The 12,975-nt window shown below is 37.2% G+C and overlaps 2 protein-coding genes across 2 annotated transcripts in view; one reads left to right on the top strand and one right to left on the bottom strand.

Annotated features, from left to right (window-relative positions):
- Nucleotides 1–12,109, bottom strand: part of LOC134790179 (microspherule protein 1) — a 29,808-nt gene extending 17,699 nt beyond the window's left edge. The window contains exons 1-6 of the mRNA XM_063760999.1: nt 11,927–12,109; nt 11,515–11,845; nt 10,147–10,365; nt 9,598–9,754; nt 8,669–8,780; nt 7,956–8,106 (exon numbers count right to left, since the gene is read on the bottom strand). Of these exons, the coding sequence (XP_063617069.1) occupies nt 7,956–8,106; nt 8,669–8,780; nt 9,598–9,754; nt 10,147–10,365; nt 11,515–11,845; nt 11,927–12,021 (1,065 nt within the window). The 5' untranslated portion in view covers nt 12,022–12,109. The remainder of the gene's footprint in view (nt 1–7,955; nt 8,107–8,668; nt 8,781–9,597; nt 9,755–10,146; nt 10,366–11,514; nt 11,846–11,926) is intronic.
- A 393-nt stretch (nt 12,110–12,502) lies between these two features.
- On the top strand, nt 12,503–12,908 carry LOC134790215 (large ribosomal subunit protein mL42). The gene has a single exon (XM_063761050.1). It carries the CDS (start codon nt 12,552–12,554, stop codon nt 12,891–12,893), a length of 342 nt encoding a protein of 113 aa, XP_063617120.1. The 5' UTR covers nt 12,503–12,551; the 3' UTR covers nt 12,894–12,908.
- The last annotated feature ends 67 nt before the right edge of the window (nt 12,909–12,975 follow it).

Genomic DNA, 12,975 nt, shown 5'->3' with positions numbered 1-12,975 from the left:
GCACTAAGTAATCAACGAAGAAATTACAGCATCACTCAAACCTGGCACGGCAGATCCACCGGACATGAACCAATTTCCTCCAGTATTCCTTTCAGGCTACTCGAAATGTTTTGAATCAATGCGCGGGCTATAGCAAAACAATGGTCGTGTTTTAAGTGGTATTGTGTAAACATGCTACGTTTAGCACTCCGGCTCGCAAAACATTGACACAATGGAATTACCTGTCGTCAATAACCACTGCATACTGTGCTCAGTCATTTTTGTCGCAAGCGGTTCGAATCTTACAAGACTTAGCGGTATGGAAAATAGGTGCAGATTGTTAATTTGATATCATATATTCAAGTGATAATAGCTGATAAAAACCCATAGGGTATTACGAAGTCTTAGATAAAGGCACGGTGTCACAATCAGAATATATATTTAAGCAACTGGTCTTAGAATAGATGAATGGGAACGAGGGCAATCAATACGTATATTGTATCGATGCGACTGATAGTGAGCGACAAATCATACGGCAGAACCATTAGGGCTGCGGCCTTGAGCCGGGTGTCAGGGGTAGCACGAATGTAGGTACATTAAAAAGCTGTACCACTTTTTCATTATTGTCCACGCGAAGCATTGATCGTGAGGGTTTAACGGCATACTGGAGCGAAATTGTTTTCATGAAATGCCTAACACAGTACCTAAAACCTAGGTAACACGATTGAGTGATACAGGGCAAGAATGACAAAACTAGCACATGAGTTATTACAGGTCAAACCTACTAGTTTCAATTTAAAGAATGAAAAATTGTATTTAAATACTTACTGGAATCGACGCTAATAACAATTTTGGTAGAATTTTTATTTATTTATTTTAGTTTTGTTTTGAGTTTCGTAAGGCTCAAAATGTCATGTTATTCAATTTTTTAACAAATTTTTTCTCATAATGTGTATATTCCTTATGTCGGTTATATTCTTAATATTGTTTAGATATCATAATGTTAAGATACGATAAGAAACATAGGTACAGTCACCTGCAATAATATGTTACTCTTCGAAGGCCGCAAAAATATGAGACACGCTTTTATGGCTCTACAAATAAGATCGTGTCAGATATTTTTGCGGCCTTCGTTGTGTAACATATTATTGCAGGTGACTGTACAACAACTAAGCTTTAAATTATCAAATAATGCATTAGTTTATCAAAATGGAGTAGATTACAAGAAAGTACATGCCTTACGTTCATTAGGAAATTGTTAATTAAGGTTTAGCAGATAAACACTTACTGTCGGATAATGATACTAACTGATTATCAACAAGATAAGAAACCTGTTTTGTTGGTTTTCTATATCAATGGTACGTTTTTAATATTGAATATAATTTAAATATTACAATTAAATAGTATTACACTCAAAAGTACTACTAAACGCACCCGTTGTTAATGTACATTTCAAGTTATTGATTAGGTAGATACTATAGAAAACATAAATACGAACATTTGTTATAAGTACCATATGTACCTATTGTATGTTAATGTTATGTAAATTTTCTTAACTGTATTATTTACCATTGACCTAATGTAATAAGCCAGTTTTTTTTACCACAAGCACGTGTATTCAAATTTGAGATTTATATTTCAGATGTCACATACGTGTTGCTCATACTTATTAAGGTTTGCTTTATTGACAGCTGAGGGTCTACCGCGAACATCGAAAATCGAAGTTTCGTTTATTTGCATCTCTATCACTCCAATATGCAAGAACGATAGAGGCAAATAGACAAACGAATGAACTAAGTGGTTCACGGTAATAACCCTGGTCTCTCACCCTCAATTATTCTTCGGGAGCGCTGGTATTACCATTATTATTTGAAAGAACAAAATAAGTAAGTAATTACGATGTGGTCTCTCCTGTAAGGTTGAGCATGGTAAATGCGTACTTAACTTAAGAGCTATGATCTTTTCGGTGAAGTAATGGCCAATCTTTATTGCCAGTCTCTTGACTTCCTAGTAGGACGTGGCAGCAACTGGCGGCCTAAACAATCGCTTGCGCTTCGCTATCGAATCGCTTTGTGTCTCTCTATCACTCTTCCATATTAGTGCGACAGTGACAGTTGCGTTCCGTTGCGGAGCGTTAGATTGGCATGTTGTTGATGTTGTCTACGGGGCCTGATGACGACCGGTTCAGCCTCTTGTTACTGCACTCGCAGCTCGCAGCACTCATCGCCACGGCATTTTCTTGCCCGATGACAATAACAGTTAAAGAATTGTTTGGCATTTTCTTTACTCCGAATTTGTGGACAGTTTAATGTGGTAGTATCTTCACTTGCTTTCCACGCCACAGTTCAGAAGCTAGGTGTCCTTATGATGTCTATATACCTTTTACCACGCTGACATTTAAAAAATGACAATCGAATGTCAGTCTTACTCATCGAAAATAGAACACATGTTTGAAGTGCCGTATGTGGGAAAAATATATCCCTTGGACAGGTAAAGGGATAAATGGCCTTCCATCAGAATCCATTTCTTCGGTCTTCTCTGCTAGTACTAGTATCACTGCTGGTGCTGCCTAATACTAGGGAAATGCTTAGTTACTGGTGGCATTTCCTCGCCATGTCACAGGGCGTTCGAAGGACCATTTCTGGATTTTTAATGTACCGCACAAAACTTTGTTCGCGGTACACTTATGGGATCACTTCGGTCTTGTTTATGGTAAGGTTGTCTGGGTAAAGGCGTATCCAGATTAGTAAATTTTTCGCCAATCTGATTAAATTGCCCGATTGAATCAGGAGGTGCGGACGCAAACGGCAATTTGGCTCGCTGATTCGATTGCCCGATCAAATCAGGAGGTGCGGACACAAAAATGCCAATTTTCGAAGTTAGTATCTATGGAATGCTAGGATCTGTACGTGCGTTTGTTTATGGTTCTAAAATTGGTGATTAAATTGTGTACGTGTGGACGCTAGATGAGATTGGCGCCAATTATTTTCCTGATCAAATCGACCGATATGATCAGACCCGTCTGGATACCACTTAAGATTGAGTTAGGTACTTTATAGGTCACCAGGAGCGTTGAGCACCTATTCATGTTACTTTTATTTAGGTCGATAAGTAATGTTGCTTAAATATCTTAAAACAGGTAAGCACCTGATAGGAATCCGGTTTCACCGAAACTCGTCGGTGTTATTTTTGGATATCGGAATCAATACCTATGTAGAGGACGAAAATAAAACAATCATACAATCAACGTTCTAATGGTAACTCATTATAGTTACTATAGTTTTATTACAAGAAAAGTCACTGAGGTCAGCGTGGAGAAGACCGGCTTAAAAATAAAATAAATAAATAAATATTATAGGGACACACAAATTGACTAAGTCCCACGGTAAGCTCAAGAAGGCTTGTGTTGTGGGTACCCAGACAAAAATATATGTAATATACAAATGCTTAAATACATAGAAAACATCCATGACTCAGGAACAAATATCTGCGCTCATCACACGAATAAATGCCCTTACCGGGATTTGAACCCAGGACCATCCGCTTCACAGGCAGGGTCACTACCCACTAGGCCAGACCGGTCGTCAAACATATATGTATAACATTTTTGTGAAAAACATCATAGGGAATTCTCTCGTATTTGAATACGTACTTCGCTCAGACACGATCAGAAAGGCAGAGCTGCTCCTTCTGCTCTACCGACCTTCTGTGAGTGAAGTAAGTATGTGTACTAACGCAAGAGTTAGATGCGACCAAAGAGCTTGTACACGGCCTTCGCCACATTGACTTCATTTAAGCACCTAAATGTATAGCTTTTCCTGCAATACCAAAGTATGGTAGTTTTTTTTTACTTTTTGACCGATTTCTAAAAAAAATTCTATCCTTAATCCAGAGCAAAGCAATTGACATCAACATTTTTTTTGCAAAAAAAAATGAGATTTTTTTTACGTGACTTTTCCATTTACATACTGTTTCATTTTTATTTATTCTTAGAAAGAATGGAATAGTATTTCCTTTTAACCTAAAAATAAGCTATCTCAACGTTTTCATGTACTTCATTCTTCAAGGTCAAACGTACCACAGATATTTCTATCCTGCAATTCGTGCAAGTGCATGCAACATTAGTGATCAAGATCACTAGTTCACAAATATGGTCACGGTCCCGCCCTAGTGGCATACTAACACTGTTCATTGACCATATATGACCCTTATGTCTTTACAAGAAGGTATACTATATGTCAGTCAACCAGGTGGGGTACCGCCATGGCAACTACCCCACAACAGACAGGCGATGTCAGGCCTTGACGTGACGCGTGATTAATTGCTTCAACTATTTTAATTTACATTATCTTTGAAAAATATTGACAATCATCAGCTTGATTGGGGCGGATCCGAGTATGTGATGGCAATGTGTTTATCTAGAACTTTCTACGGTATGTTATTCCGTGGGAGAAGCATGCCAATGCAATGAGAAATAAATTGATACCTGATAATACTTATTAAATCCAATTGTTTTTATTTGTCTACCTACAGTTTGTTAAAAAATTAGATTTTCACTCCTTATAGGTTTAATCCGAAAACCGTACAATAATAAGATACAAGCCCATCGGAAAGAGTTTTGTCTTTAAATGAAACTACTGTAAGTTTTTTCTTATTTGTCGTATCCCCATGGCTGAGGGACGTGACGACTGTGGACACTCATTACCAGTGCTCTCCTAGCCGCTCTATCATGGGCCCGGTGTACACCTGTAGCCTATGTTTCTTTGGTTGAACTATGTAAGTACTGTCCACGCCGTACTCTTAAGCACAGGCTTCATAATAATCAAAATTATATTTTATTATGTACGTTGGTACACCCATCTCGTCCCAGTCAGGTAGGTATAAGGGTCCAGGTTTGAACTCTGCTAAGTAATTTTTAGGTTTCTGAACCCGATAGGTAACAACTAGATTCAGTTAAGGGGCCCACTGGTTAACAGTCCGCCGGACGGTATCGGCCTGTCAGTTGTTCGGAACTGTCAAAATTTTGTTCTAACTGACAGGCCGATACCGTCCGGCGGACTGTTAATCAGTGGGCCCCTTAACAGATTCCTAAATACATATTCAGTAATGAGAACATTATTTTGCTGGTTGACATCTATTTTGAGGTAAGTAGGTACTACATAGCTATCATCATCTTGATCTTGCAAGTTGCTAAGGGCATTTTTTGCACTTTGCAATGCCAGCGGAGGTGAGTGAGTGACACTGGTCGAGCATGTTTTATTGAGAAGGGTAAACAAAATCGCAAACACCTAGTTACCGCCACCTAGCATGAAATTGAGTCAGTTTTTAAAATACCGCATGTCGTGTTTAGATTGACACGTTTTAGACAGATGGCGCTGTAAATTATAATGGAGTCTGCGAATAACAAAATTTTTGTTACAGGTTTTAATTTTTTTGATATTTTTTGGACCGACGTTTATAGTTCGTTTTTTTTAGCATTAGAAAGAACTTGAAAGAAGGTCAGCGATCTTGACATGTCTTTTAATTGAAAAACGCTTTTTAAAAATCAATAACTATTACTTATGAAAGCAGAAGAATATAAATGATCGTATTAGATTCATAATTGTTACATATTTGCCGTAAGTTATTTTTAAAATGTGTTTTTCAATTAAAAGACACATCAAGATTGTTTACCTTATTTCTAATGCTAAAAAAAACGAACTATAGGTCAGACGACGGACATTTTTTTCGACTTTTAGAACAATTAATAAAAGAAACTGACTAACCTCTAAAATCTAGCTTAAGAAACTTGTTAAATTTAGATTGTTTTTAAACGTGACAAGAGACCACGTACGTTACCCTTTTGTTTTGCTGCGACGCACACAGCATTCCATTTGTTTGAATCAATATTTATAGGCTGCTATTTAACTGATCACCAGATATAGTAAAATTTAACACCAAAAAAATCTATTTTACCACCCTAAAATAATAAATGATCACCAAAATGATACCTCCATTTTAATGTGAAATGATTGCCAATTTTATTACATTTTGCTATCCTATTAAAGGAAATGACACCAAACTAATCATTATTAACCCAAAAATAGTAAATGATTACCAAATTTCAAACCCCATTTTAATGTGAAATGATAACCAAATTTTTACCTCTTGCTATCCTATTAAAAGAAAATGACACCAAAATAATCATTGTGAACCCAAAAATAGTAAATAACCACCAAAATTAGAACTCCAGTTTAATGTAAATGTACATATAACCTAATTTTTAAATATTGCTATCCTATTAAAGCAAATGACTCCAAAATAATCATTGTAAACCCAAAAATAGTAAATGACCACCAAAATTGTAATCACATTTTAATTAAAAATGTGCAAATATTTAATATATCTTTATCTTATTAAATTAATTAATCCACTTATCCACTTCGTCACCTTTTTCTAGTAGCATTTAATTTCTGTAACAGTCGCAGTTCTAACCTAACACACTTTTCTAGTAGCATTTCGTTTCAGTAAGGGTCGCAGTTCAAACCTAACCTGACCCACTTTTCTAGTAGCATTTCTTTTCTGTAAGGGTCGCAGTTCAAACCTAACCTAATCCACTTTTCTAGTAGCATTTCTTTTCTGTAAGGGTCGCAGTTCAAACCTAACCTAACCCACTTTTCTAGAAGCATTTCGTTTCTGTAAGGGTCGCAGTTTAAACCTAACCTAACCCACTTTTCTAGTAGCATTTCGTTTCTGTAAGTGTCGCAGTTCAAACCTAACCTAACCCACTTTTCTAGTAGCATTTCGTTTCTGTAAGGGTTGGAGTTCTAACCTAACCTAACCCACTTTTCTAGTAGCATTTCGTTTCTGTAAGGGTCGGAGTTCTAACCTAACCTAACCCACTTTTCTAGTAGCATTTCGTTTTTGTAAGAGTCGCAGTTCCAACCTAACCTAACCCACTTTTTAGTAGCATTTCCTTTCTGTAAGGGTCGCAGTTCTAACGTAACCTAACCCACTTATCTGATAGCAGTTCGGTTCTGTGAGGATCGCAGTTCTAACCTAACCTAACCCACTTTTATATTAGACTATGACTATGCGGTGCAGTGTACGGGGGGTTGAGCGGGAGGGGCTAGTAAGTTTGGCATCATTTTACTTTATTTGGTAATATTTATACATTTTTTGATAATCGTAGTGGTTTATTTAGGTGAAAATATCGCATTAATTTGGTCTTCAAGATTTGGTGATCATTAATGATTTATGGTGATCATTCAATATATTTGGTATTTGAATACAATTTGAAGTGCAGTCGTTATTAATATGGTGGTACTTTTGTAATTTTAGGCCTTACTTTTTTGGTGTTCAGTAATTTTTTTTGGTACGACAGATTTCTTTATTTAGGGTACCAAAGTATTTATAAAGTATTTGTAAAGTATTTTTTCTTTCTTTTTCTATTTTTGTAAAAATCTGTCAGACTCTTATTTGTGTTTGTATTTTCTGTTTTTTCTATTGATTGTCTTTTTTCTCTTCTGTCATTTTTGTATTTGAATAATCTGTGTGTATTGTGGCAAACAAATAAACAGATTATCTATCTATCTTACGTTGTACACGTACCTGTGATAGTCTGATGAGATGAAAAAGTCTAAGATGAAAATTGTGCCATACGTCATGCTACGTTTTTTGGGATTTGGTATCTATGATAGGCAACAGACACGATTAATAGTGAGACATCGAGGTGATTTGGTCCAGCAGTTAAACCATGAAAAGGTAACAATTAGACGGAGCTCTCGAAATTATAATATAAATACGAATGGTGACATGTATGCATGTGACGTCCCCGCGCCTCAATCCGCGCGTCCGCTGTATCCTGGCCTGCGCACCAGTAATAAACGAGCTTCCATCGTACGCACTTGTTTTATTGTTAAGTACACCTATCAGTCGCGACTGGCGACGAGGATGGGATCAAAGACGAAGTAATTTTTTTATTATTTTTTACTAACCTCCCTGGAGCGCATGAGGTAGCGCACGCGGCGGCCGCGCAGCACGGCCAGCGTGTGCTTGTCCAGCTCCCCGCCGCCCGCCACCGACTGCACCAGCACCTGCCAGCGGCTCAGTGATGTTTCTAGCAGGCGGATGTCTTTCTTCTGTATCCTATAAGGTATGACATCGGGTCATTCACGAAATACGCGTGCCTTGACTCGTATTGTCATGTTATTAAAGGTAAGATTTGACAAATCTGCGCGTCATCGTGAATGACACGAACTATAAAGCGCTTGGCACGGGACACCTATAAAGACCGCGTGAATTACATACTGTGTAATACCATGTATGTAATTAGGTCGCTCACATCACAACTCACAAATCTAATGTGGGAATTGAATACAATAATACAGTTGTCAGTCTCAAGTCATTAATATGTTAATATAGATGCAAATGTTTTTTTTTGTAAATAAATGCTGTCATGTGTAAGCCTAGGATAACATTTTTTTATAGGAAAAAAAAACTATTCATACAAGCGGAACTTTGATCCACAACCTTAGTTTCTCGAAGGTTAATATTCTTGATCTTGACTATAAATTATAATATAATGAACCATTACAAAATTTAATGGCAATGGCGAGCATCCAATATCATAATGGAGCAAGAGTACAAATTTCCTTTATAAAGATAGTCAAGATAGTCATAAATAAAATTAATAAAACACGTGATTTACCTGTCTGCTAGCTGCATTTCGACGTCAATACCATCTTCCTTGTAATCTGGTAATTCTGAGTCATTCATTGTATCTTCCGCGTCAGAAAATGTCAAAATATTCTCATCAGTGCCTGAAATTAATAAAGGTAAAAACAGAATGAGAGAGCACGTGTCTTATCTCGTCTTGTGTAAAATTAATTTTCATAAGAGGTAACTTCTGTTAAATGCATTCCAGAGAGGTATAAATGTATAAAACAATGTGGGAACATCTGTGTTAGTGTTAGAAGTTAAGCGTCGAGACTTAAAGGCATTTACAACAACACAAGCATTCAGTAGTAGTATCAAAGCTAATTTCCTCATCTGTCAAAATGTATTATTGAATCAGTGACCTTGATTTTTAAATTAATGTCCAAAGGGTTGCATCGAGAGTTGTATTACGTGGCAATCAGAATAGATCAGGGATGGTCGCAGTGATACATAAGCTGTGGAGCCTTATATAGCCCCTAAGAAGAAGAAGAAAGGGTTGCTATGGATACACACACTAATCTGGGATTTGTACCTAATAACTAATAAACTTATTCCAAACAGCAGACCATTAAAGCGTATCCAGATTAGTCAATTTTTCGCCAATCTGATTCAATTGCCCGATCGAATCAGGAGGTGCGTACGCAAATACCAATTTGGCTCGCTGAATTCAACCGCCGATAATTACCGATATTACCGATAAAATGAGGTGCGGACGCAAGAATACCAATTTGTGAGGCCAGTATTTTCGTACTGGGGCATTTTTTCAATTTAGAGGGCTCTAATATCACCATAAATCTAAAATTGGAGATTGACGCCAATTTCATTTCTGATCACATCAACTGATTTGATCAGTCCCGTCTGGATACCACTTTATTGTGACAGTTCATAAAAAATCCACATTCAATAAAAATCCAAACATACCTTTAGGCAGTGGTGTCACAACTTGGTCAGGCAGCAGTTGGTACTGCTTGAGAAGTTGCCAGTGTGCCATCAGTGACTTGGCAGTCCTCGACGGGTAGAACACATGCGGGTTCTGTTCTAAGAGCTCCTGGAATCGCTCCACTGTAGGTTGAGAGCTCTGGAAGAAGAGATATGGATGTTATAAGACAGTGTGAACATTTGGGTAATCATAGCAACATGATAAATAAATTAAATAATTATAATACAAAGATTTTAATATGAGTGACAAAGTTTGTCTCCAGTTTTGGTATTAACTGACCTTTTTCTGTAAGACCAAAAACAGTTTGTTAACATCCTAAATCTATCATTACCCAGTGTTCATAGGATTGTCAAAGCTGTTCATTGTTATATAATTAAATGTGCCAAGTTAGACCAAAATCTGTAATATACACATTTTTATAGCAAATAATTAACCATTATTTGCAGTATTCTAACCTTCACATTGTTAATAAATTATTTTCATTTTGCCTAAAACCTCGTCTCTACTTTTTTACAACATTTAAAGCTTACACTATTCAATGTGCCAAGTAGATCTTCCTCAGCAGTTGAATACAAAGCCTGCTGCTGTACAGCAGACACCAGGTCAGGGTGAAGGTTCCTCATAGCTGCTACAGCCACTCGGGAGATCTCGGTGTTGTACAGCAGAGCATACCAGCGGGACTGCAGCTCTCCTAGGGTGAAGCGGCAGGAGAACTTGATGCCTCGGTGGACTATGCGCAGGTCGTTGGTCTGCAATAAAATAGTGTTTTGTGGTTTTTTTACTTTAGCGATTGTCAATTATTTGCTTGTTGTCATCCCCATATAGCAACAGGGGGAGAGGGGGTCATGCCAAATGTGACAGAATGTATTAAACATGGTCTAATAAAACATGGTCTTCTATTCCCAGAGTGACACGGGCCTACGTCACAATAACATTGCCACTTTATTTCAACATAACATGTTACATGGGTACATTATACCTATCGTTAATAAGTTAAAATATTTCTTTATAATTTTATAATTTTCATTTATATGTATTTTATCTTAAATTTTACAATAACACGTCATTTTTAATTATTCGTTAGCAATATCTTCCGATTCACGACAGAAATTTCAGACGTTCGGGTAATTCTGTTTACACTACTGACAACACAGGATAGCGCTGTCACATTTGACAATTCGGATCTAGATAACTTCATGCCCTGACCGTCATCCTTGTTGAATGCGTGTTAATTGTTATTTCCTTCTCGCTCAGTGTCAGCAGTCGCAGTGTTTTCCAAACTTTTCACGCCGTAAGCTTGGTAATTAATGTGTAACTGTGAATTAGTTTTTCAAATGTTTGTCTTGTATAGATAAATAAAGTTTAATTTAATACATTAGATTTGTTTTATTTTACTATGTTTCTACATGAATAACTTAAAATTAATGCCATTAACATAATTTTCACCGTTGGTTAAAATTCTCCCACATTTTAAAGTTTGAGAACCTGTAAACAGCATGATGACGTAGGCCCGTGTCAGTTAGGCCATACGCGAATCTCGGAATAGAGTACCAGGCGGAGTATATTATTATACCATGGTATTAAAGAGATAGGGAAAAAGAGTGACATGGGGTCCAAAAAATCAATTCTTTTTTGTGATGTAATAATATGGATGACACCATATTAGAAACATTTTTGGTAACAAATATAACAATTTAGTAGTAATCTGGCCCTAGCCTGCCTCAATTTAAATAAGTTAATTGAAAAACACTTAGTTAGGGTTCTGTTATCCTCTGAGTTACCTACTCACTAATTCATTCATATAATGTGTGTTTTATTAGATTAATTGCACATTATATTAATAGAAATTTATTTAATATAAAGTAGTTAAATATGACAAGACTGTGGCCAAGTAGTACCTGTTGCACTCCCAATATCAGTGCCAGATCGTCCGTAGGTTTCCATCTTCCAAGATCCTTTGTAGACAACTGACTCAGCTGTCCCTTACGCCTCGACTTTTTAGATACACCCGGGCCCAAAGACAGTTTTCCCGAGCCACGCCGGCGGTCTGGCGGCGTCGGCACAACGGGCGTGGGGGGCGCACTCACTAACGGGAACTCCGGCAAGTGACTGGTGTAGGATTGTGTACGCATTCGCTTCTCACTTTTGCCTATCGAAGCCCCTGGAATGCCGAGACTATATTCCACCAACTCATCGTCGAAGCGTCGACGCTTTATCGATCGAGATGAACTGAAACAAATAAAACTTGAATAATCTGACACTGATATCAAAGTAAAAACGGAACATTGTGGAACCATAATCGTAACCTACCTTCGTCGCTTAGTATTGTCTTGTGCGTCAAAAGAAGGCGGAATTCCAGGATAGTCATTGCTATCTGAAGGAGACGGTGTTGGTGGGAAATCCATATCAATAAATCAGTGTTTTGAGAAGCATTTATCAATTTAATTAATTTCACCACACCAATGCTGCGTTACAAAATAAAAATATGCATTGGATTTGACAGTATTGTTTCATTATAAGCAGAAGTTAATTGTAATACTCTAAACCGCAATGTCGTCGTTAGTATACTAACGTGAAATGGAACGTAAAATACCATAGAGGGGCTACCGCGAAAACCGAAATTCGCAAATTGCGGGGATCTTACTCTTTTACTCCAATGAAGGCGTAATTAGAGTGACAGAGAAAAATGCCCGCAATTGACGATTTTCGGTATTGGCGGTAGCCCTACAGTTGCTTCGAAAGCTTGTTCGAGCTCAAGTTTTTGACGCCATGTTGATAATGTTTTTATTAATTTCTATAAGGATCGTGTATAAGCATCCTTATAGTTTGACATTTTTACAATTCTTGTCAATGTCAAATTGTCAAAGCAAATATGCTTTGAGGTTACGTTGTTTCTTTGGAAAATTCAATAAAATAAGAAAAGTATAAGAAAGCAATGGCTCATTTGATACGTGCGGTAGGATTCAAACCTGTTGGTGTGATAACTAGGAACTTTAACAAAATCGTAATTACGGACGACGGATCTACGATAGTTGCACTTCACAGAGACCAAGAATTCCCATACGAACATTCAAGACCTCTTCCTGATGAAGTTAAGGACGAATCTATCCTGAGAATGTCTGATTACAAGGAGGTGAAGAGAGTTTTCCATAATGTTAAACCGGAGATAGCGAGGCAACATTTATCTGCAATGACACTGACTACGAAGCACCGCTGGTTCCCGAGAGCGAGAGACAAAAAAGCTAAGAATACTGAAATGGACAGGCCATACTTGTAATTAAAGAAAAATAAACAAACATGAGTTCTAGTATAGATTCACTTAATAGAAAATACTTTAAGCTTTGAGAAGCATGCATTGT

The sequence above is a fragment of the Cydia splendana genome, chromosome 4, assembly GCF_910591565.1.
Source record: "Cydia splendana chromosome 4, ilCydSple1.2, whole genome shotgun sequence".
In the NCBI taxonomy this organism is placed as follows: domain Eukaryota; kingdom Metazoa; phylum Arthropoda; class Insecta; order Lepidoptera; family Tortricidae; genus Cydia; species Cydia splendana.
Note: the sequence above shows the minus strand (reverse complement) of the source record. Positions and strands in the feature narration are given on the sequence as shown.

Bases quoted from the DNA above. Each gene is read 5' to 3' on its own strand.
- LOC134790215 (XM_063761050.1), top strand. From the start codon at position 12,552: ATGGCTCATTTGATACGTGCGGTAGGATTCAAACCTGTTGGTGTGATA.